This window comes from Dama dama, chromosome 17, assembly GCF_033118175.1.
Source record: "Dama dama isolate Ldn47 chromosome 17, ASM3311817v1, whole genome shotgun sequence".
Classification (NCBI taxonomy): domain Eukaryota; kingdom Metazoa; phylum Chordata; class Mammalia; order Artiodactyla; family Cervidae; genus Dama; species Dama dama.
Genome location: NC_083697.1, coordinates 59,892,506 through 59,914,717, shown reverse-complemented (window position 1 = coordinate 59,914,717; position 22,212 = coordinate 59,892,506). Strand labels below are relative to the sequence as shown.

General features: G+C 38.0%; 1 protein-coding gene across 5 annotated transcripts in view; it reads left to right on the top strand.

The window, feature by feature from the left end:
- Positions 1 to 22,212, top strand: part of ARAP2 (ArfGAP with RhoGAP domain, ankyrin repeat and PH domain 2) — a 200,308-nt gene that overhangs the window by 104,063 nt on the left and 74,033 nt on the right. For all 5 annotated transcript variants that reach the window (XM_061164524.1, XM_061164525.1, XM_061164526.1 and 2 more), the window contains 4 exons: positions 4,323 to 4,467; positions 9,291 to 9,393; positions 10,554 to 10,752; positions 11,157 to 11,220. In XM_061164524.1, coding sequence (XP_061020507.1) covers positions 4,323 to 4,467; positions 9,291 to 9,393; positions 10,554 to 10,752; positions 11,157 to 11,220 — 511 coding nt within the window. The remainder of the gene's footprint in view (positions 1 to 4,322; positions 4,468 to 9,290; positions 9,394 to 10,553; positions 10,753 to 11,156; positions 11,221 to 22,212) is intronic.

The window sequence follows — 22,212 nt, the reverse complement described above, 5'->3', positions numbered from 1 at the left end:
GTTCTTCTAGCCTCTGGTTATGAAGACTGATCTGTATTTTTCTTTTTCTCCCCAATTTAGTGTTCATGAAAGGAAAGATTGATAGCTCTTGTTAAACCTAAGTGCAGAGCTGAATAATAGCATCCTGATTTTGTTTTCTGTTTTCTCCCCTCAACTGTATTATTTTCCCTTGGTATCTTACCTTGATTTGTTGACAGTGTTTGAGTTTTAAAAAGAAAGTGGTTGATACGGTTTACTAGAAACTCTGTATTATCTGTTTATATTTAATTTTATGAGTTAGTATTGAGGAATTTTGAAGATCCTTTGTTCCATAAATGCCTAGCTTGCATAGTTTAAAAATGTTTCTTCAAGGCTGAAACATTTATTTTAAATGAAAGGAGTCCTAGTGAATATTTCTATTTTCTGTGGATGCTAAATGCCATCAGTTTGGGAAATTCTTCATCAGGAAACAACTTTATGGTTTAAAAAAATAATAGTTTCACCTGAACTCTCTCTCATTTATTGTGCACATGTGTATTTGAAGGCACGGCCTCTGCTTTACCCTGGCACATTTAAACAGTGGACATACATGCTTCAAGCATGTGTCAGGCACGGACAGGGAGGTTGTGAAATAGATAGAAGGATACCTTCCCTAGTTGACTGCTTGGGTTTTACTCCCAGCTGTGATGCTGAGTACTTATGTGATGTTGGTAAAGTCCATCAACCATCTTGTACCCATGAACAGGGTAAAAGGAAAGGAGCATATAATCATAGAACTGACCTAATAGGGTTGTTCTGAGGATTCAATGAGTTAATGCATATAAGATGCATAGGAGAACATACGACACATACATTTGATGCTAAGAGGATGAGGACAAGGAGAAATGGTAGCAGAGATACACAGGTAACCGTATACACAACTCGCTTCTGGTTTCCAGTTAGCCTTTGGGTTTAGGAATATCCTACTGGTGGTAAGCTAACAATCAAGGTAACCATACTCTAGTAACCATATCACTTCATCGGAATATTTCAGTAGGTCACCTCTGGAGTTCTTTATCTGTGCATGAGTAAATTGCACTAACATTTTTCTGCCCTGATCTAAAGGTCAGGTTTGAATAGAAGGAAAGAACAACCCCTCCAGCTGATCCAACCACCATAATAAACATGACCTCTTGTCTTATAAACACCTTGTGTCCTGAGAGTTGTCCATTCTGTGGCCCCAGTCTTGCTTCTGGTAGACATCATCTGGTAACTGATTAAGCAGTAAAACTTGTTCTGTGGCAGAGAGGGTGTCCTGTCTGAATTAGCTCAAGCAGACCAATGCCATCCAGTGTAGTTTTGTTAAAGCTTTCTGATTGCTTCCCAGGTGAATAGAAATGTCAAAATTTCCTATCACGGCTTTGTTGTTATAAATCCTCAGAGGTAATATCTATGCCTGCTTTGTCTGACCTCTGGCCTATTTTCACTTAAAAAAATGAAGTTCATCAAGGATTATGGTGATGATGCTACAAGGTTAAATCTCCTCAAGCCCATATTTCTAACTTAAAATGAGTTTGTACTCACCTTTTTCAAGAGGTCTGTCATTTGTTTCCCATTAGAATTAGCATAATTAGGTTCTGCATTTACATTTACTTTGTGGATCATGCATTTGACACTTGTTTAAGACCTTCCAATGTCTCCCACTTGTCTACTGAGAAAGGTGCAAACTCCGGAATACCTATCATGTAAGACTCCTGGGGCCTGGCCTCTGCCGTGAGCCTGCAGTCTTGTTTCCCAAGTCCTAATTTCAGATGTAATCTCTTTCTTTGGCCAGATAGGTTTTTGACAGTTTCCCCTTCGCATGACTTTCCTCACAGTTCTTTCTCAGAATTATGGAATGATTGGGAGCTCAGTGTGCGCTTTTTGCTACTTTAGAAACACACCTTTTCCACATAAATGACTATTTCAAAAGCCGTAATTTGTGTGAAGTTTTTTCTTACCACTTCAGTCTGAGGGTAGCTTCCTTTCAGAATGGGTCTGGTCTCTGAAAGGCCCACCTCAGATAAGGATGAGAGAGACAGAATTCTCAGTTAAAGGACAGGCAGTTACTGGAGAAGGGAATGGCAAACCACTTCAGTTTTCTTGCCTTGAGAACCCCGTGAACTCAATGGACGTGGGTTTGAGTGGACTCCAGGAGTTGGTGATGGACAGGGAGGCCCGGTGTGCTGCGGTTCATGGGGTCGCAAAGAGTCGGACACGACTGAGTGACTGAACTGAAGTTACCTTCTTATTGTAAGACCAGCTGATATTTTCGGCCCTTATTTTATTGAATCTCTTTCTGTATTTGGTGTTGGTAGTCATTTGTTTCTGAAATGCTCACCCCTTTTTTGTTTATGCACTCTCTCATCTCATTTGTTTCTCTGCCTTTGTGAACCCTTCTATACCCATTGTTCCCTAAGTTCCCTTAGATTTTATCCTTGGTTACTGTGCATTTTCAACCACTACCTGTACTCTAAAGACTTTCTGGTTATTGAGGCTGTTTCTTGCCCTGAAGATTCAAATCCACAGGGTGATCTGCCTAATAGGTATTCCTATTTGAATTTCTAGGAGATATCTTTCATGTAGTGCGTGTCCAAGGAAATTCAGATTACATGCACTAAAACTGTTTCTACTTTATTTCCTTTTAGGTAAAAATAGGCATTTCTGCCCACCTTGTAATCAAAGCTAAAAATGATTAATAACCATTAATAAGTTCTCTCTTACTCCCTATGTCCCATCAATAAATGTTTTATCCCTTTAGAATACACAAGTGCATGTATGCATTCCTCTCTCCCCTCCTCCCTGTCTCTCTTGTCCCCGTCCCCTCCTATCATCCCATCCCCCCTTACCCACCCATTATCCTACTATCCCTGTGGTACTACCTGCCTCGGATGGTCTTCATCTTTCACGTTTGGCAGAGTCCCAACAGGTCTCTGCCTTCAGCCTCACCTTCTCACATCCATGTTGCACAGAAAGCAAGTGTATAAAATTTAAATCTGCAGTTTCCTTCTGATGAAACCATTTCAGTGGCTTACCATCAACTCTAAAAGCAAAGCTTAGCAGACTTTCTGAAAAGGGCCAGATAGTAAATGTTTCAAGCTCTGCAGGTCAGATAGTCTCTGCCCTTGTTGCAAGAAAGCTGCCCCAGGCAATCCACAAATGAATGGGTGTAGCCCTTTCTCAGTAAAACTTTTTGTTTACAAAACAGGTGTTGATCTGCATTTTGCCTGCAGGCCATAGTGTGCTGAACTCTTAAAAGATGAATTTCAAATCCTCTAAACAGAGCATTTACTTCCCCGGTGGCTCAGATGGTAAAGCCTCTGCCTACAATGAGGGAGACCTGGGTTCAGTCCCTGGGTCGGGAAGATCTCCTGGAGAAGGAAATGGCAACCCACTCCAGTACTTTTGCCTGGAAAATCCCATGGACAGAGGAGCCTGGTAGGCTACAGTCCCTGGGGTCGCAAAGAATCAGACACAACTGAACGACTTCATTCAAACAGAGCATTAGGCCTTTGCTGGTGGCTCAGTTGGTAAAGAATCTGCCTGCAATGCTGAAACTGCTGCTGCTGCTAAGTCGCTTCAGTTGTGTCCGACTCTGTGAGAACCCCATAGACGGCAGCCCACCAGGCTACCCCGTCCCTGGGACTGTCATGTCCAACTCTTTGCAACCCCGTGGACTGCAGCCTTCCAGGCTCCTCCGTCCATGGGATTTTCCAGGCAAGAGTACTGGAGTGGGGTGCCATCGTCTTCTCCAGCAATGCTGGAGACCTGGGTTCAATCCCTGTGTAGGAAAGATCCCCTGGAGAAAGGAATGGCTGCTCACTCCAGTATTCTTGCCTGGGAAATCCCATGAATAGAGGCGCCTGGAAGGCTGCAGTCCATGGGGTCGCAGAGTTGGACACAGCTGAGCTACTATACTGCTACTAAACAGGACATTAAGGACATTTACTTTTTGCACACTTACCCAACATCAGCCACAGTGATGCTTTTTACCCTACATTTTCCCTTCCTAATGCTCTGTATAGACATCAGTCTTTACCATTTCAGCATCGTTTTGCAGTGGTCTCTTTATCGATTTGCCTGTTTCTCTGGTCATCAGTGTCACAGTTATTTTTGTCTTTCACATCCCTGGCTACTAGGTTGTAAATTTTTTGAGAGCATTAAGTATGACAGTTTTATATCCCATGCAGCAGTATCATGCTCTTTATACAAAATAGGAAACTAATACATCCATTTATTTGAATCCAGTTATTTAAGACCATATATTTTAAATTTTGATTTATGGTATAGCTCAATTTATCACTTGTTTTGTTTTAAATTCCTAGAGACAAATAAAAAGTGGTGTGTTCTGGAAGGAGGCTTCTTGAGTTACTATGAAAATGATAAGTCTACCACGCCTAATGGCACCATTAATATCAATGAAGTCATCTGCCTGGCTGTGCACAAAGAAGACTTCTGTTTAAATACTGGGTAGGTCTATCATTAAACGAGTAGGAGCTGAAAGTATTTTCCGATATGTATCATACCAGTTAATAAGTGTTTTATCATCATTGCAATTCTTCAGTTGCTTCTTACAGGAGAGTTTGGCGGTTTCTTGAAGCCTACTCATTTTTCAGCTTCTAAAAGTTCCTTAGGGAATTCACTAAAATGTGGGAAAATTAAAATATTTCATTAGGTAATATGAAAGGTTGACATCTTCACGTCAAATTATAAATAAGTTTACATCATTCCATTCTTGCACATGTAGTCCGATAATTTTTATGATTCACCCACTGTTTAATATAGTGATTTAATGACAAAATTTAGGCTTTCATTAAATGTATCATGGTTAAAATAGATGACAAAAAAGTGCAGTGGTAATGTTCACAATAAAATAAGTTATGCATATTGAATAGCATATTGAAATACTAGATTTCTTAGATCTATTTTGACATTTTTATGGTCTCAAAAAGTTTTAAAGAGTAGACAATATTTAACATATTCGACTCACAAATAGTTTAGTAGGATTCTGTGAGGACTTTTAGAAATTGACCCTCTAAGATATTTGGTATGAAAGTTTCTTATCACATTCTGTAATGTAGTTTTTTTAAAAACAGAAATATTAAAATGTGCAAAAATCAGTTATGAAACTGATAAAGGAGCATAGTATTTTAATAAAAAGTTTTATATGAGAAAGGGAAGAGATTTGTAAAGCTATGTCATTTATATAAAATTATATGAAATACTAAAATATTTTACTGTTATCGCATAATGACCAGTACGTGATAGTTGAATGACTACTGTTTTCTAGTAAATCTAACGTTTTGTGAACAAAACTGGTTATGTGTTGATTTATTACTTTAATATTAATAGTGCTTTTATTCTAAATGATTAAACAGTTTAATGTGGCTTACCATTTAAAAAAAAAAAAAAAAGACCCTGATGCTAAGAAAGACTGAAAGTGGGAGGAGAAGGGGACAACAGAGGATGAGATGGTTAGATAGCATCACTGACTCAATGAACATGAGTTTGAGTAAATTCCCGGAATTGGTGATGGACAGGGAGGCCTGGCGTGCTGCAATCCATTGGGTCACAAAGAGTCGGACACGACTGAGCAACTGACTGAGCAACTGAGCAACTGATGGAATGTTAAGTGTACTCTATGTATTAAATTGCTTAAACAATTCAAATAATTACTATTAGTTTATGTCAGTATATAATCATATTCGAAAATAAAACATTCTTGATAGAATGTTACTGATACAAGTAGATGTGCAAATGAAAGCATTTATAATGAAATGTGTTTAAAAAATACTTACTACAGCCAGATTGTTAGTTACCTTCAATAGCATATTATAGAATTTGAAATTGATGATATAGCAACTGAGGAGTCATACACATTGAATTTTCAGAAGAAAGCTGATGGCTGAGTATTAAAGAAGAGATTGGAAGAAGAAAGATATAATTAAGAGAGTGTAGCTAGAGGACCAAATAATTAAGAAGAAAAACAGTGAGTTGAGAGACTCTTAAGATTGAACTGGTAGCATTCAGTGTGTGACTGAATGAAATGCTGATGTCAAAGGGAAGATAAATTAAGATTCCAAGGTTTTGTTCTTGTTGATGAGGCAGATGGTGATACCTGTAACTGGAATGTGAAGGAGATAGCAAGAGGTGTGGGGTAAGAAAGAGAAAGAAGGACGATCAGTTTGATATAGGGTATTTTGAGTTTTTGTTTTTAGGTAATGGCAGCAATCCAAGTCTATGCCCCAACCAGTAAAGCTGAAGAAGCTGAAGTTGAATGGTTCTATGAAGACCTACAAGACCTTTTAGAACTAACACGCAAAAAAGATGTCCTTTTCATTATAGGGGACTGGGATGCAAAAGTAGGAAGTCAATAAACACCTGGAATTACAGGCAGATTTGGCCTTGGAGTACAGAATGAAGCAGGGCAAAGGCTAATAAATAGAGTTTTCCCAAGAGAATGCACTGGTCATAGCAAACACCCTCTTCCAACAACATAAGAGAAGACTCTATATAAAAACATCACCAGATGGTCAACACCAAAATCAGATTGATTATATTCTTTGTAGCCAAAGATGGAGAAGCTCTAGGCAGTCAGCAAAAACAAGACTAGGAGCTGACTATGGCTCAGATCATGAACTCCTTATTGAGAAATTAAGACTTAAATTGAAGAAAGTGGGGAAAACCACTAGACCATTCAGGTATGACCTAAATCAAATCCCTTATGACTATACAGTGGAAGTGAGATATAGATTTAAGGGACTAGATCTGATAGAGTGCTTGATGAACTATGGACAGAGGTTCTTGACATTGTACAGGAGACAGGGATCAAGACCATCCCCAAGAAAAAGAAATGCAAAAAAGCAAAATGGCTGTCTGAGGAGGCCTTAAAAATAGTTGTGAAAAGAAGAGAAGCAAAAAGCAAAGGAGAAAGGGAAAGATATACCCATTTGAATGCAGAGTTCCAAAGAATAGCAAGGAGAGATAAGAAAGCCTTCCTCAGCAATCAATGTAAAGAAATAGAGGAAAACAATAGAATGGGAAAGACTAGAGATCTCGTCAAGAAAATTAGAGATACCAAGGGAATATTTCATGCAAAGATGGGCTCAATAAAGAAATGGTATGGACCTAAGAGAAGCAGAAGATATTAAGAAGAGGTGTCAAAAATACACAGAAGAACTGTACAAAAAAGATCTAAACGACCCAGATAATCATGATGGTGTGATCGCTCACACTCACCTAGAGCCAGACATCCTGGAATGTGAAGTCAAGTGGGCCTTAGAAAGCATCACTACGAACAAAGCTAGTGGAGGTGATGGAATTCCAGTTGAGCTATTTCAAATCCTAAAAGATAATGCTGTGAAAGTGCTTCACTCAATATGCCAGCAAATTTGGAAAACTCAGCAGTGGCCACAGGACTGGAAAAGGTCAGTTTTCATTCCAATCCCAAAGAAAGGCAATGCCAAAGAATGCACAAACAACTGCACAATTGCACTCATCTCACACGTTAATAAAGTAATGCTCAAAATTCTGCAAGCCAGGCTTCAGCAATACGTGAACCTTGAAATTCCAGATGTTCAAGCTGGATTTAGAAGAGGCAGAGGAACCAGAGATCAAATTGCCAACATCCGCTGGATCATCAAAATGCAAGAAAGTTCCAGAAAAACATCTATTTCTGCTTTATTGACTATGCCAAAACCTTTGACTGTGTGGATCACAGTAAACTGGAAAATTCTGAAAGAGATGTGAATACCAGACCACCTGACCTGCCTCTCGAGAAACCTGTATGCAGGTCAGGAAGCACAGTTAGAACTGGACATGGAACAACATACTGGTTCTAAATAGGAAAAGGAGTATGTCAAGGCTGTATATTGTCACCCTGCTTATTTAACCGATATGCAGAGTACATCATGAGAAACGCTGGGCTGGAAGAAGGACAAGCTGGAATCAAGGTTGCCGGGAGAAATATGAATAACCTCAGATATGCAGGTGACACCACCCTTATGGCAGAACGTGAAGAAGAACTAAAGAGACTCTTGATGAAAACAAAAGAGGAGAGTGAAAAAGTTGGCTTAAAACTCAACATTGAGAAAACTAAGATCATGGCATCCAGTCCCATCACTTCATGGCAAATAGATGGGGAAACAGTGGAAACAGTGGCTGACTTTATTTTTGGGGGCTCCAAAATCACTGCAGATGGTGATTGCAGCCATGAAATTAAAAGACGTTTACTCCTTGGAAGGAAAGCTCTGAGCGACCTAGACAGCATATTAAAAATAGAGACATTACTTTATCAACAAGGGTCCATCTAGTCAAGGCTATGCTTTTTCCAGTAGTCATGTATGGATGTGAGAGTTGGACTGTAAAGAAATCTGAGCACAGTAGAATTGATGCTTTTAAACTGTGGTGTTGGAGAAGACTCTTGAGAGTCCCTTGGACTGCAAGGAGATCCAACCAGTCCATCCTAATGGAAATCAGTCCTGGGTGTCATTGGAAGGACTGATGTTGAAGCTGAAACTCCAATACATTGGCCACCTGATACGAAGAGCTGACTCATTTGAAAGGACCCTGATGCTGGGAGCGATTGAGGGCAGGAGGAGAAGGGGATGGACAGAGGATGAGATGGCTGGATGGCATCACTGACTCAATGGACATGAGTTTGGGTAAACTTCGGGAGTTGGTGATGGACTGGGAGACCTGGCGTGCTGACGTTCATGCGGTCACAAAGAGTCGGACATGACTGAGCGACTGAACTAAACTGAGCATATATACTTAGTGTGTTCCAAGAAATACTTGGACTATGGATGAGCAATGAAGGAAAAATTCAAGTTATGTGATATTACCCTATTTTTATCTATACTAAGGAGATGACATTTTGGCATAGGATGAGATGATGGAAGGGAAATTTGTGAAGATGAGAACTATTTAGAGAATTGTTGGGACAATGTTTGCTTTGAACAGGGTCAGAATAAATCAAGAAGGAGTGATCTCAGAGGGAAGAGGAGACAGAAGAGAGCCTCCTGCCACATCAAGGCATCAGCAAAGTCATGCCATACATAGAGTGGTTTGTCAGAAGAATATTCTTTCTATCTGATCCAGTGTGTTCCATTTAATTCATTTGGATAAAGTACAAACCAGCAACAGAAAAATATGATAGGTAGATGGTAGGTAGATCTCACACTATTATTCAGTTTTCAAAAGGAATTTATTTGAAGAGTTGATCTTTGTGTTATTTTTTTTCTCATTAAAGCCACACATAACCAGCAGTACCTTTTTATTCTTATGTCCTGTAGGCCCATCTTTACTTTTGAGATTTATTTACCCTCAGAACGTGCATTTTTATTTGGAGCTGAAACATCTCAAGTGCAAAGAAAATGGACAGAAGCAATAGCCAAGGTATTTATTTTTTTGTTAATTTTTTATTGGAGTCTAGTTGCTTTGGGCTTCCCAGGTAGTGCTAGTGGTAAACAACCCGCCTGCCAGTGCAGAAGACATGAGACATGGCTTCAATCCCTGGGTTGGGAAGATCCCCTGGAGGAGGGCATAGAACCTACGCCAGTCTTCTTGCCTGGAGAATCCCATGGACAGAGGAACCTGGCAGGCTACAGTCCGTGGGGTCGCAAAGAGTCAGACACGACTAAAGTGACTTTGCACCTGTGCACGCACATAGTCGCTTTACAGTGTTGGGTTAGTTTCTGCCACACAGCAGATTGAATCAGCCGCACACACACATACATCCCGTCCCTTTGGCACTTCCCCTTCAGGTCACAACAGTTTAGTAAGTAGAGCTCCCGGTGCCACACAGGATGTTCTCATCAGTTATTTTATATATAGTATCAGTAGTATATATTTGTCAGTCTCCATCTTCTAATTCCTCCCACCACCCCTTTCCCCCTTGGTATCCATTTATTCTCTCCATGTGACCAAGGTATTTAAATATTGTTTTATTACCTAAATCCAGAGAAGCTTCTTTACCTTTGGAGGTTCATGAAAATTTTTTTAAAGATTCCAGAAAGCATGTTCATACTTAATTAGGGTTTCATAGGTTGTAGTCAAATGAGGTTAAGAGTTACCTTTCTGAAGCCTTAAGCAGAGAAGAAATTAATGTAGGATTTTGGAGAGGTCATTCTTAAAATTAAGGCCATACCTTGATGGTGGAGATCTTTTCAATATTGTGAAGTCATTTCTGTGTATGTCTTTTTATAGGTAGATTTCTTATTCATAGTGTACACAAATGGAAAAAGAACAGATTCAGTAAAAGATACAAATGAAGACAGACATTGAAGGTTGACATTTTAAGAGAATGTCTTCCTGTTTCAATTCTGTATATATCAAGAAAAACAGTTTAAGATGCTGCCATTTGAAATTGCGTTATATTTATAGCTCTTCAGTTTTAAGACTGATGGCAAGTTTAAATAATTGTTTTGAAATCTGGATTACTCCTAAATCTTTAATACAGAAAAACAAGTTTTTTCCCCTTTCCCTCATATCTTTAGCTATGTAAGGGATTTCCTGTTTTCACTGTCTTTATTACTTTTTTGTATTTGTTTTAACAGCATTTTGTTCCCTTTGTTGCTGAAAACTTAACAGAAGCTGACTATGATTTGATTGGTCAACTCTTCTACAAAGACTGCCACGCCCTGGATCAATGGAGAAAAGGCTGGTTTGCAATGGACAAATCTAATTTGCGTTTTTGCCTTCAAATGCAAGAAGGTCAAGAGGATAGAATGCACTTAAGGAGACTACAAGAACTAAGTAAGTTTTTTTCTCCCCCTCCCCTTCTATCTGCGGGCTTCCCTGGTGGCTCAGAGGATAAAGCGTCTGCCTGCAATGCGGGAGACCTGGGTTCGATCCCTGGGTTGGGAAGATCCTCTGGAGAAGGAAATGGCAACCTACTCCAGTATTCTTGCCTGGAGAAGCCCATGGACAGAGGAGCCTGGTGGGGCTACAGTCCACGGGGTCGCAAAGAGTCGGACACGACTGAGCGACTTCACTTCACTTCACTTATATCTGCACAGAGTTCTTTGCTGCATATGGAAATAGTAGATTTCACATAAAATTATGATGACTCACTTCTGAACAGTGAGTAAGTAGTTGATAAAGGTATTTAGTGTAATACTTTAAAATAATATGTTCATACTTTTCTTCTTTCCCTCCAGCAATTAGCACAGTGGTTCAAAATGGGGAAAAATTGGATGTTTTGCTCTTGGTAGAAAAAGGGAGGTAAGTGCATTTTTGCTTTTTGTTCTTTATCTCAATGCCTCTATCGAGTTGGATATTCTGGTTATCCTCTTGGAGGAGAACCCATTATTTTATAAACTGTTGGAAATTTTCTGAATCTTGTGTGTGTGTATGTATATATTCTCTTTAGTAGAAGGAGTAGACCAGTGAAGCTTGCCTATTTTTATATTATGAGAAACTCAGTGGGATCAGTTATTGTAGTTTTCTACAGACCTAGATTCCTTTGCTTCCTTTGGAAGCACTTTGACATTTGTAAATATATTATCAGTGTAGATATATATCAGTGTAGATACCCTGAATCATGTATAGCTAAAACCCGATTTCTTGAATTTATTTAGTTTTTCAATAAATATTAAGCATCTACTCTATGGTACTGTTATAGGTACTGGGGATATAGTGGTGAATAAAACAGATACAGTCTTTGCCTTCATGAAGCATCTACATTTGTGGGGAAAACAATATACAATATAAGCAGGCAAAAAATTTGCATAGTGTTCTGTCCCTCAGTGTTAAGTGCTTGAAGAGAAATAGGGTAAAGAGAGTGTACCTGGTAGAGTGGTATTCTGTTTTCAATAGGGTGGTAAGAGAAGATATCTTAGATCAGAGATCTGTATCGAGTGGAGGGAGAAAAAACAAAAATGTACGAGGCACAAGGGCAAGGATATTTTGAAGACCCCAAGAGTGAGTTGTGTTTGGCATGTTCAAGGTCTGAAGAAAGCTCCTGTGGCTAGGGAAATTTCAGTGAGTGAGAGTGGGAAGAAATGATGACAGAGATATCCCTGAGCCAGACTGTAGAACCTTACAGGCCATGGTATGTAAAGACTTGAATTTTATTCTAAGCATGGTGAGACGCCTCTTGATTTGAGAGCCAGGAAATGCAATCATCTGACTTAGGTTTTTAAATGACTCCTCTGACTCTAGGTGGATAGCTTTTGGAGGGCGCGAGTGAAAGTTTGAGCGTCAGGTGAGATGCTGCTGCAGAAGCCAGGCAAAAGGGGACTTCCTAATGACATAGTGTTGAGTGGTAAGATATACTGTGTGGGTAGAGGTCAGTGAATCTGTTGATGAATTCAGTGACTGTGACAGTCAGAGATGACCCCAGAGTTTTTGGCCTGAGCCTTTATGTGAATTATGGTGCTATTTTTTGAGATAAAATAACATGGCGAGTAGAGGTGGGTTGTTAGTACATTTAGGGCAGTAGATCAAGAATTTGGTTTTGGAAATGATTACTTGGAGATGTCTATTTGAAAGCAAAGTGGATATGCAAGCCTGGAATTAAGTGGAGAGGTTACAGCCAGAGATAAAGATTTGAGAGTCATCAGCATACATTTTGACTTATTATTTAGCCAAGGAACAGATCAGATTCACCTAGAGGAGGACTGTAGGTAGAAAAGAGACAAGGAGGTAGTCCCAGAGCCTTCAGTTTTGGAGGAGGAATGATCTGGCAAAAGAGCCTGAGAAGGAGCAGAAAGAGTCAGATCACAACAGTTAGGATGGCATAGTCTCCTGAACAAATTGTTTTCTCTTTATATCTTATCATTTGCTTTCAAATCCCATAATTAGAATGTTTAGCTCTTCAAGAGTGCAAGATATGTATTTGTAAATATATGTATGTGTATATATATATTTGTAATGATAAATATAAAAAGTAAAGTCGCTCAGTCATGTCTGACTCTTTGCAACCCCTTGGACTGTAGCCTACCAGGCTCCTCCGTCCATGGGATTTTCCAGGCAGGACTACTGGAGTGGGTTGCTGTTTCCTTCTCCAGGGGAACTTCCCAACCCAGGGACCGAACCTGGGTCTCCCACATTGTAGGCAGACGCTTTACCGTCTGAGCCACCAGGGAAATCCTAAATATAAAAGCAAAGCTCAATTAGCCTTCCCTCCAGTGAACTTCCATGCTAGTGACAAGGATAATGATTGAGCCATTATCTGAACCTGTCTTTTCTTGAACTTCACAGGAAGATGCCAACCACTTTAGACAGCAAACATATTGCTGATTAGATACGTATGTCAGAATGTATTTTTAACTTACAGACATAATCAGAATTTTATGTTTTTTCTTCTTTATTTCTGGACTTAGAATGACTAGTAATATTTTAGGTTCTAATTTTGCTACCAGATGATAGTTTTACTGCTCTCTCAGAATACGTTCCATACATGTTCAGAAATAATAATAAGAGAGTAGATAGTGTTATGACATTAAAAGACTAGCACAAATACACTTTTTCAGTTCAGTTCAGTCACTCAGTCATGTCCAACTCTTTGTGACCCCATGGACTGCAGCACGCCAGGCCTCCCTGTCCATCACCAAGTCCTGGAGTTTACTCAAACTCATGTCCATTGAGTTGGTGATGCCATCCAACCATCTCATCCTCTGTCATTCCCTTCTCCTCCCGCCTTCGATCTTTCCCAGCATCAGGGTCTTTTCCAGTGAGTCAGTTCTTCACATCAGGTGGCCAAAGTATTGGAGTTTCAGCTTCAGCGTCATTCCTTCCAGTGAATGGACTGGTTGGGTCTCCTTGCAGTCCAAGGGACTCTCAAGAGTCTTCTCCAACACCACAGTTCAACAGCATCGATTCTTCGGCGCTCAGCTTTCTTTATAATCCAACTCTCACATCCATACATGACTGGAAAGACCCTTGGAGCCCCCCGAAAATAAAGTCTGTCACTGTTTCTACTGTTTCCCCCTCTATTTGCCATGAAATGATTGGACCAGATGCCATGATCTTAGTTTTCTGAATGTTGAGTTTAAGCCAACTTTTTCACTCTCCTCTTTCACTTTCATCAAGAGGCTCTTTAGTTCTTCTTCACTTTCTGCCATAAGGGTGGTGTCTTCTGCATATCTGAGGTTATTGATACTTCTCCTGGCAATCTTGATTTCAGCCTGTGCTTCATCTATTAATACTTATGGAATGCCTGCTGCCTGTTACCTACATGGCAAGAAAAAAATGGTCAAAAATACAGATTTGTTGCTTGACCGCACAGAGCTTATGTTCTTAAATAAATTAGCAAACAGAAACTTGCCAGTGAAATTTATTTTATGTATTACCTATATATGTGTAATTTGCAAAAATCATATTATTGTACCCAAGGTGTTTTTCTACCAGTTTTAGTCTATAAAGGATTTGACCAGTGGTACATAGATTTTAATGAAAATGTGCCAAATGTGGATTAGTGTTATTCAGTCTGAATTTTTATTTAGTGCTAACTGCATGCAGTGTACTCCCTTATGAATACAAGATAAGGAAGCCAGAAGACTAAATGTTTCATTACTTTATGACATCTTGAACTTTACCCTGGGCAACAGGAATCAGAAGGGGAACTCAGAAGTACTCCAAGTTTATGGAATAGTTTAAAACTAGCAGGATTCCAAAATAATGGTCAAAGCTGCTTCATTTAGTTTTTGAGAATAAAGTTTTTATCTATGTGCATGTGTGCTCAGTTGTGTCCAACTTGCAACCCCACAAACTGTAGCCTGCCAGGCTTCTCTGCCCCTAGGGTTGCCCAGCAAGAATACTGGAGTGGGTTGCTGTTTCCTTCTCCAGGGTATCTTCCCAAGCCAGGGATCAAACCTGTGTCTCCTGCATTGGCAGGCGATTCTTTACTGCTGAGCCACCAGGGAAGACTGTTTTTATCTACATGTGTTATCAACTAATTATGTTGAAAGAATTTTTATGAAAGGCAGTAATAGAGAATGTGTCAAGATGAGAGTAGGAGAAATACAGGATAAATATAAAACCAAGTTATTTTTCTTGAATCTCTTTGAATAGTTGCCATACAAAAGGAACCATTGGCAAACAACTATGTTTATCATATGCTTATATATTGGTTTTACTTGCTTTCCCTGTTTTCTCCAAATCAATAATATTCAGATAATGGCAATAATAAAATGATGACAATGTATAAAAATTACTCTGTACCAGGCACTATTTTAAACACTTATGTACAGCCTTCCAGTGTATATATGATGCTGCGGGGAATAATCCAATTTGAAATCAAGATAAGGACAGTTGTTAGTTTAACAACATAACCATTTCTTTTTAAAATAAGTGGTAGTATTAATTTACCAATATCGCTCTCATAAATTAAGTCTACTAATATATTAGGATATATAATAATATATATCCTGGATAAATAATATGTCACTAGAATTTAAATTTCAGCATCTTATTAGAAAGTAAAAAAGTTTATTAGAAAACTTGAAAAGTTATTTTACTAGAAAAAATATATCCATCCAGTGGTTACCTAATTAAAGATGAAGCAGAAAGAAGAGAGGTCAGAAGTGGGAATAAAGAATCAACCTGGAAGATGGTGAGTGCACTGGGTTATAAGCCTTTATGGAACAAAAAGCCATGCAGGTGTCCAGGGCACCTTGTATGGTGAAGAACAGTGTCTCATATTTATATACCTATGTGTTTATTCACAGATGTACACACATGTGTGTACATATATGTGGATATGTATACACATATGTAAATACATAGAAACAAATGGAAAAAGAGCAGGTTTGGAAGAGAGCTTGGGAAATGATGAGTGTGATTTTTGACATTTTGAACATGAGGTGCTTATAAACACTTGAGAAATTGCTTAGAGGGAGTTATGTTTATGGATCTGATACTCATGATTGGTTAGTGGGGATATCAATATTGGAGTTACCCACATATAGAATGAAGAAGGTGAAATCACTTAGGGAGGGTCTATAGAGTAAGAAGGGAAGAGGTAGTGTGTTGGGACTTGAATACACAGCATGTTGGAGGTGGGGGCAGTTTTTGGGGGATTAGCTACCCCAGGGTATAAAGGTAGTTTCTTCAGAGAGAGAAGCAGGAAACCAAGAGGATGTGTCGCTAAGCCCAGAAGAGCGCTGCAAGAAGGAAGGAATAGTCAGAAATACCAGGTGCTGTCTGATGATATAGATACTCCGTTGGATCAGTGATGGGGAGTCCAGTCTGGTGACTTTTAAGAAGAACAGAAGCGATAAAGCAGAAACTGGGTTAAAGTTGAGATCTGGATAAGATTCAATAAACCAGCTGGGGAGAACAGTTCATCAAGGATGTCTGGAAGTTAATAGGATTAATGAGGTGAAAGGAATTTGTCCCAGGAAGTGAATATATGTGCAGTTTTGTTTTAGATGACTTGAATTTATGACATTCAAAACATTTTGATGGGGCAGAGATACATATTTAAGAAAAGGTGGTGGGGGGATGGACCATGAAGGTATAAGAGAGAGGGCAACAGGGTAGGTCTCTCAGTTCTAACAGCAAGGAAAGAGGAACTGATGGGTGGTTTTGGATATTGGGGTCTTTCTAGATCTGGTGGTAGGCTATTGAGGGAGAATCCAATCTGTTGGTTTTCGATCAGTCTGCTGGTTTTCAATTGCTGCATGAAATAGGAAATAAGGATGACTTCTGAGCTCTTGGCCTGGATGACTTTGAGTGGTTTTATCACATACCAAAAGACGGAATAGATCTTTTCTCCCAGTACTCAAACCAGGGCCAGTTAATTTTAGATGGGATTGTTTAAGAGCTGTTTTAATACCATTTCAAAATAAGAGAATTTCATTGCATTGTCCTGTTTTTCATCTCTCTTTCAGTCTGTTAGTCCCTTGGGAAATAATGACTGTAAAGTACAGTAGGCTGTGTTAGACTTGTCAATGAAAGACAAAACTGTAGCTTTAAGAAATAAAACATCTTCTAGTTTTTCACATTGGTGGCATATAGAGATAGTAAGAATAATTGAAAGAGAAACCAACTAGCTATAAGTTTTAACCTTTAACAACTTGAACCAGAACAGCAAATCATAAATAAGCTTAATGAATTAATTTCACATATTTGCTCCTTCCTTGTCTACCTTTGGTTAAGCTGTTAAAATATATTAATACTTCTTAAAGGCAAGAGAATGAACCCCATGACCTAGAAAAGTTCATGAATTGATAACCATCCACTGAATATAGTCACTATTTAGATGTATATTTTAATCTTCATCGTAATTTCCCTTATATACCTAGCATGAGTGTCTTTAGACAAAAATATTGCAATAATATTTTCCACACACAGAGCATTTTTGCTGTGAAAAGCTCTAAGCAGAATGTGCTCCAGATGGTGTCGCTTTCATGTGTATTCTTTGTATACTTTAAAAATTATTATTTTGGAAAATAAAGCTTTCTTGATTACACTTAAGGCTTTCTACCGTGATGTTTGATGCTGTTATTGGAACTTAGATTTTGTGCTTTTCTTTCAGGTCTTAGGGTTTCTGTGTGTGGAAAAAAGTAAAGGAATCATGTTTTTGAATATCCATTGTTAGTCAATGAATGTCCTGTACCCCAGTGAGGTCAGAAGGCACTTGTTTGGACAGTAGGTTATATATCCACTGTGACTGAAGTGTTCAATGGATTACAACATCCTTTTCATAAAATTTGAAAACTATTTCTGCACTTGGCCCACATTCTCTGTGTATCTCTTTCTGATAAATAAGTTACTGTGTTCACTATCTCACATTCTGTAGCTTCATGCTCGTTTGTCAAAGATACCTATTATTAAGCTTTTACTGAAAGGCTGTTAGTTGTAATAAGCACAGTATGAATAACTCAGCTGTGTTATCAGAAACAGAACAGCCTAGTATGTTTTTTTTTTTTTTAATTTTGTTGTTTGATTTTTATTTTAATTTTTTTAAGGTTGATTTATTGGCCTGTAGTAAAGTATGATGCACTTGATGGCTCCCAAGCCTGACTGCATTCAGTTTTAACTGCAAATTTCAGACATAAAGAAGCTGACACTGGGGAATAAACATTTTATCAATATGTTTCGCAATTATGGGACAGACTACTTAATTTGGTAGATTAACACTCTTAAGTTGAAGATCCTTATTTCATATCAATTTATTACATGTGATTTTTTTTTTTTTTTTCCGTACTTGAATTGTGTTTTATAGCAGCTGATAGGCTAGCAGTACTGTCTAGGGTGAATTATCTTAAAGTGGTTTCTAAATTGTGCATGTAATTGCAAATTAAACAGTAGCCGATTGCCCACAATATCAGCTTGACTGCTTTTGTAACTTTCTGATCATTTAATCTGTAGAGATGGTTTAATCTGAATGTTTCCAAGGCAAATGAGATAGACCCTTCTCTCACCACCGCCACTGGTTTTGCAAAAGAAAGGAACTATTCAAACTTACAGTATAAGATGATTTTTTTTATATAGAATTATGATAAAGGGAATGTGTGACTATTTAACAAAAGATGGATTTTGAAGTATTTATTATTTCCTTCAAAAATGTATTTCATTCCCCAGTTCAGGACACTTCCTGTATACTAGATGTAAACCTGTGAGCATATAAATGCAATATGGAGTGAAAAAATACAGAATGAAAAGATCTCTTCTAGATAATGGGATCAAGATAATCATTTTTATTTTTTAAGTCTATTTAACTGGCTCTGGAATCCTAAGTAGGATTAGAGTAGGAAAAAAATGAGGGATTGAGACACAAAGATATTCCAAGAGGTGGAAACAATAGTTTTAGCGAAATAGGATGGGTTGGGGTAAAACTTCACTTCAAGTTGGCCTTAACCTTCAATTCTTGAGAAGGAAGCATGGGACAGTGGACCTGGAGAGATAGATTGATATCATATTAGTATTATCAATTAAATGTAAGTAATAACTTGTCTTGTTTTGGAAAGGATTGCAGGTTCTTTACGAGGGTACAGAAGCCTTTTTTTTTTTTTTTTTTTTTGGCAGACTTGAAACAGGGCTATTTCTCACATTCCTATAGGTAATTGCCTAATGGTGTGTAGAGATGAAATTGAAAACCTGGAGGCTTGCTTTCTCAGGGAATAGCATGCCTTGACACTTTACTGAACTGTTGGCTTCAGAAGAAACAAATTATTTAAGCTAATATTTCTTTCTCCATTATTCTTGTGATACAGTCTCTGCATCTACAGATTTAATAATTGTTTGCCTGTTTCTGGCTGAAATTTCATCTCTATGCAGCAGTTTCTTATCTGCTGAGGAAAGAAATACTGTTTTTCTATAAACGAAAATGAGGGTGATTTATGGACGCAATGACTTATGTGCCGGACTCCCATTTCTGCCCATGAAGATCTGGCGTGGAATATGCCCTCCTATTTTAAACTACTACAAACCTGGACCAAACGAACTATTTTCAGACTTTGGAACAATAGGCTTCCCAGTATTGTGACCATGGAGAGAAGGGAAACAAGTGACTTAAGGCCTAAGATCACCTTGGCTTCCTGTCAGTACTTGGCCCAGGGAATGGGGGGATCCAAGAAGAATATGGTGATTTTGCTATGTTGGAGTGGAGCTAGAAGTTTGGAGAATCTGCAGTAGCTAAACTTTGCAAAATAGAGTTCAGAGCAGAGGGGAAAATGTACAGAGCACGGGCTTCAGAAATCTTCATAGGAGTTCCCTTCCATCTTCAGCTCAGTATGAACCTGAATATTTGCAGGTCAAAACTCCAGGCAAAAGTACTCCCAGGGTGTGCTATGAGTTGAACAATTCCCAGAGTTTAGACACTATTTGAGTGTGTTTAAATTTTATCTAGCCAGGTTAGACAGACTTCATTAAACACATAGAGCATTCGTAAAGACTGCAGGAGGTAATCCCAGAATATTAAGGCTAAACCAGCCCTCAGGTAAAGGCTGCTCCATTTATGCCTTGCTAAGCTTAAAAACAGACCTCTCCACAAGTAGTTTAGTTACCCAGGGTCAAATAGGCAAAAGAGGCCAAAACAAACATCAGTACCCTTTATAGGAAGACAGCACAACCCTGACACTGAACTTAACACTCACAATATCTAGCACAGAGTTAAAATTACTGGTGATATGAGAAAGCTGCAAATTAGATGATGAGAACAGACCTAGAAATGAGAAGGATAGTGGAATTAGCAAAGAATATACACACTAATTTTGAATTATTACTAAATATATTAAAAGATGTAAAGGAAAACATAAACATAGAAAAATGGATCTAAAGAAGGAACCAAATGGGACTTCTAAAGCTGAAAAATACACTTTATGAAAAGAAAATCTCACTAGATCAGCTAAATGCAAGAGTAGACCATGTTAAAAGAAACAAACTCAATAAACTTGAAGTCATGACAATAGAAATTATCAAAACTTTAGCTCAGAGAGAAAAGACTAAATAAAATTAGCAGAGCCTCAATAACCTATGGGACAATATTAAGCATTCTTATGTAAACATAGTTAGAATTGTAAAATGAGAGAAGAGAAAGATGGAGTAATATATATAAAATATTTGAAGAAATATGGCCAAAGATTTCTGAATTTCATAAAAACTATAAATACACATATATTAAGATCAACATAACATGCATGATAAAGACAAACCACATCAAGACATATCATACTCAAATTCTTGGAAACCAATGTGAGGAAAAATAAAAGTACCGGGGGCGGGGGGGAACATTAAAAATAGGGGACAAAGATGAGAATGTATTGGCAGAAACAGTGCAAACCAGGAGATAATATAGTGAAATCTTTTAATGTGTTAGGGGAAAAAAGTAGCCAAACCAGAAACTATTAGCTTAAAGTACTCTATCCAGCAAAAATATCTTACAGAAATGAAAGCAAAATAAAGTATTTTTTGGCCAACAAATGCTAACGTATACTACAAGACTCAGTGTTTTTGTTTTTTATAAATGCCTAAGATATTATCTTTTTTAGTTATGTTTTTGGAATGGGTTGTTTGCTTTTTAGTTGTGTTTAAAATGTTCTTTATAAAGATGATTTCATTTTTTATACAGCTAAATTTATAGATCCTGTCATTTGTCCTGGGTCTTGTCAGTAGACTAGGCTCAAATATGATAGTCTATATTTTGTGGTTATTATATTACAACTTTGAGAAAATTGTTTTATTATTTTTGGGACTTGGTTTCTATGTCTTATTGAACTATCTTATAGGATATACAGATTTTTTTTAATATGGCTTTAAAAATTAGGCTTAAGGAATGACCAATTAGTAAAATGTGTTTCTCTATAATTAGAGTTCTTCAGAATAACTTTTCAGATTTTAAAGATGTGAATTCCTTGAAATAGGAATGATAAACCATTGTTCAGTAACATTTGAAATAATAAAGTTGGCCAGTATTTGTGTTGAAAATATCTTTTGATGCTTTATTCAATGTGCAGAGTTTAGGTGACATCAGAGAGGAAAGTTGTTGAACTGATGCTGTTAAATGTCAGACATCTACTGCACAAGATGATGTATTTTAGGATTCAGCCTTTGACAAGTTGACTTGGGAGTTAACTTGTCATTACTGATTCTACCCTTCACTAGTTCACAAGCAGACAGTTAAACTTGTCATCACAACATTTCTTCTGACTAGAAAGAAAATTTGAAGTTTGAAACATTTACAGTTAATGGAAGAATTATACTGCTATTGTAGGCAGGCCGTTCCCTTTGGGGTTTCTTTAACTGCTTGCTCAAATATTGGTCATTGTTTGTTTATACACACACCTTTTCAAAGATTTTGTCGCCTATTCAGAGCTTAATTATCGATGAAAAAAGCAATTGAGACTCAAGAAAAGTTAAAAAATATATATTTTTAAACTCCTGAATTTAACAAGCTGTAATTTTTATTGTCTTCATAATGTAGGAGCTTGATTTCTCAGGGAAATTACCCAAGTTAGATAGTTTCGCTTAAACAAATAAACCCAGCAGTAGAATGCTTTTGAGTTAAACATGACATGAGATCAGTGAAAAGGCAAAAGCATGTCAGTATTAAAGCAGGTGTCAGAATTCTTCAAAAAGGAAATGACAAAACCTTGAGATCTGAGCTTCTGTGATGGGTGTGGAAAATAAAAGCAATAAATAAAGATGTCAGGAAGCAAGAGATGAAGATTATGGGCATCATTGTCAGTGAAGGTGTAGTTATGGCAGGTTCAGAAGGTGTTAGAGGTGAGTGGAGTGGGGTGCTAGTAGCTTTATCTTCGTGGAGGA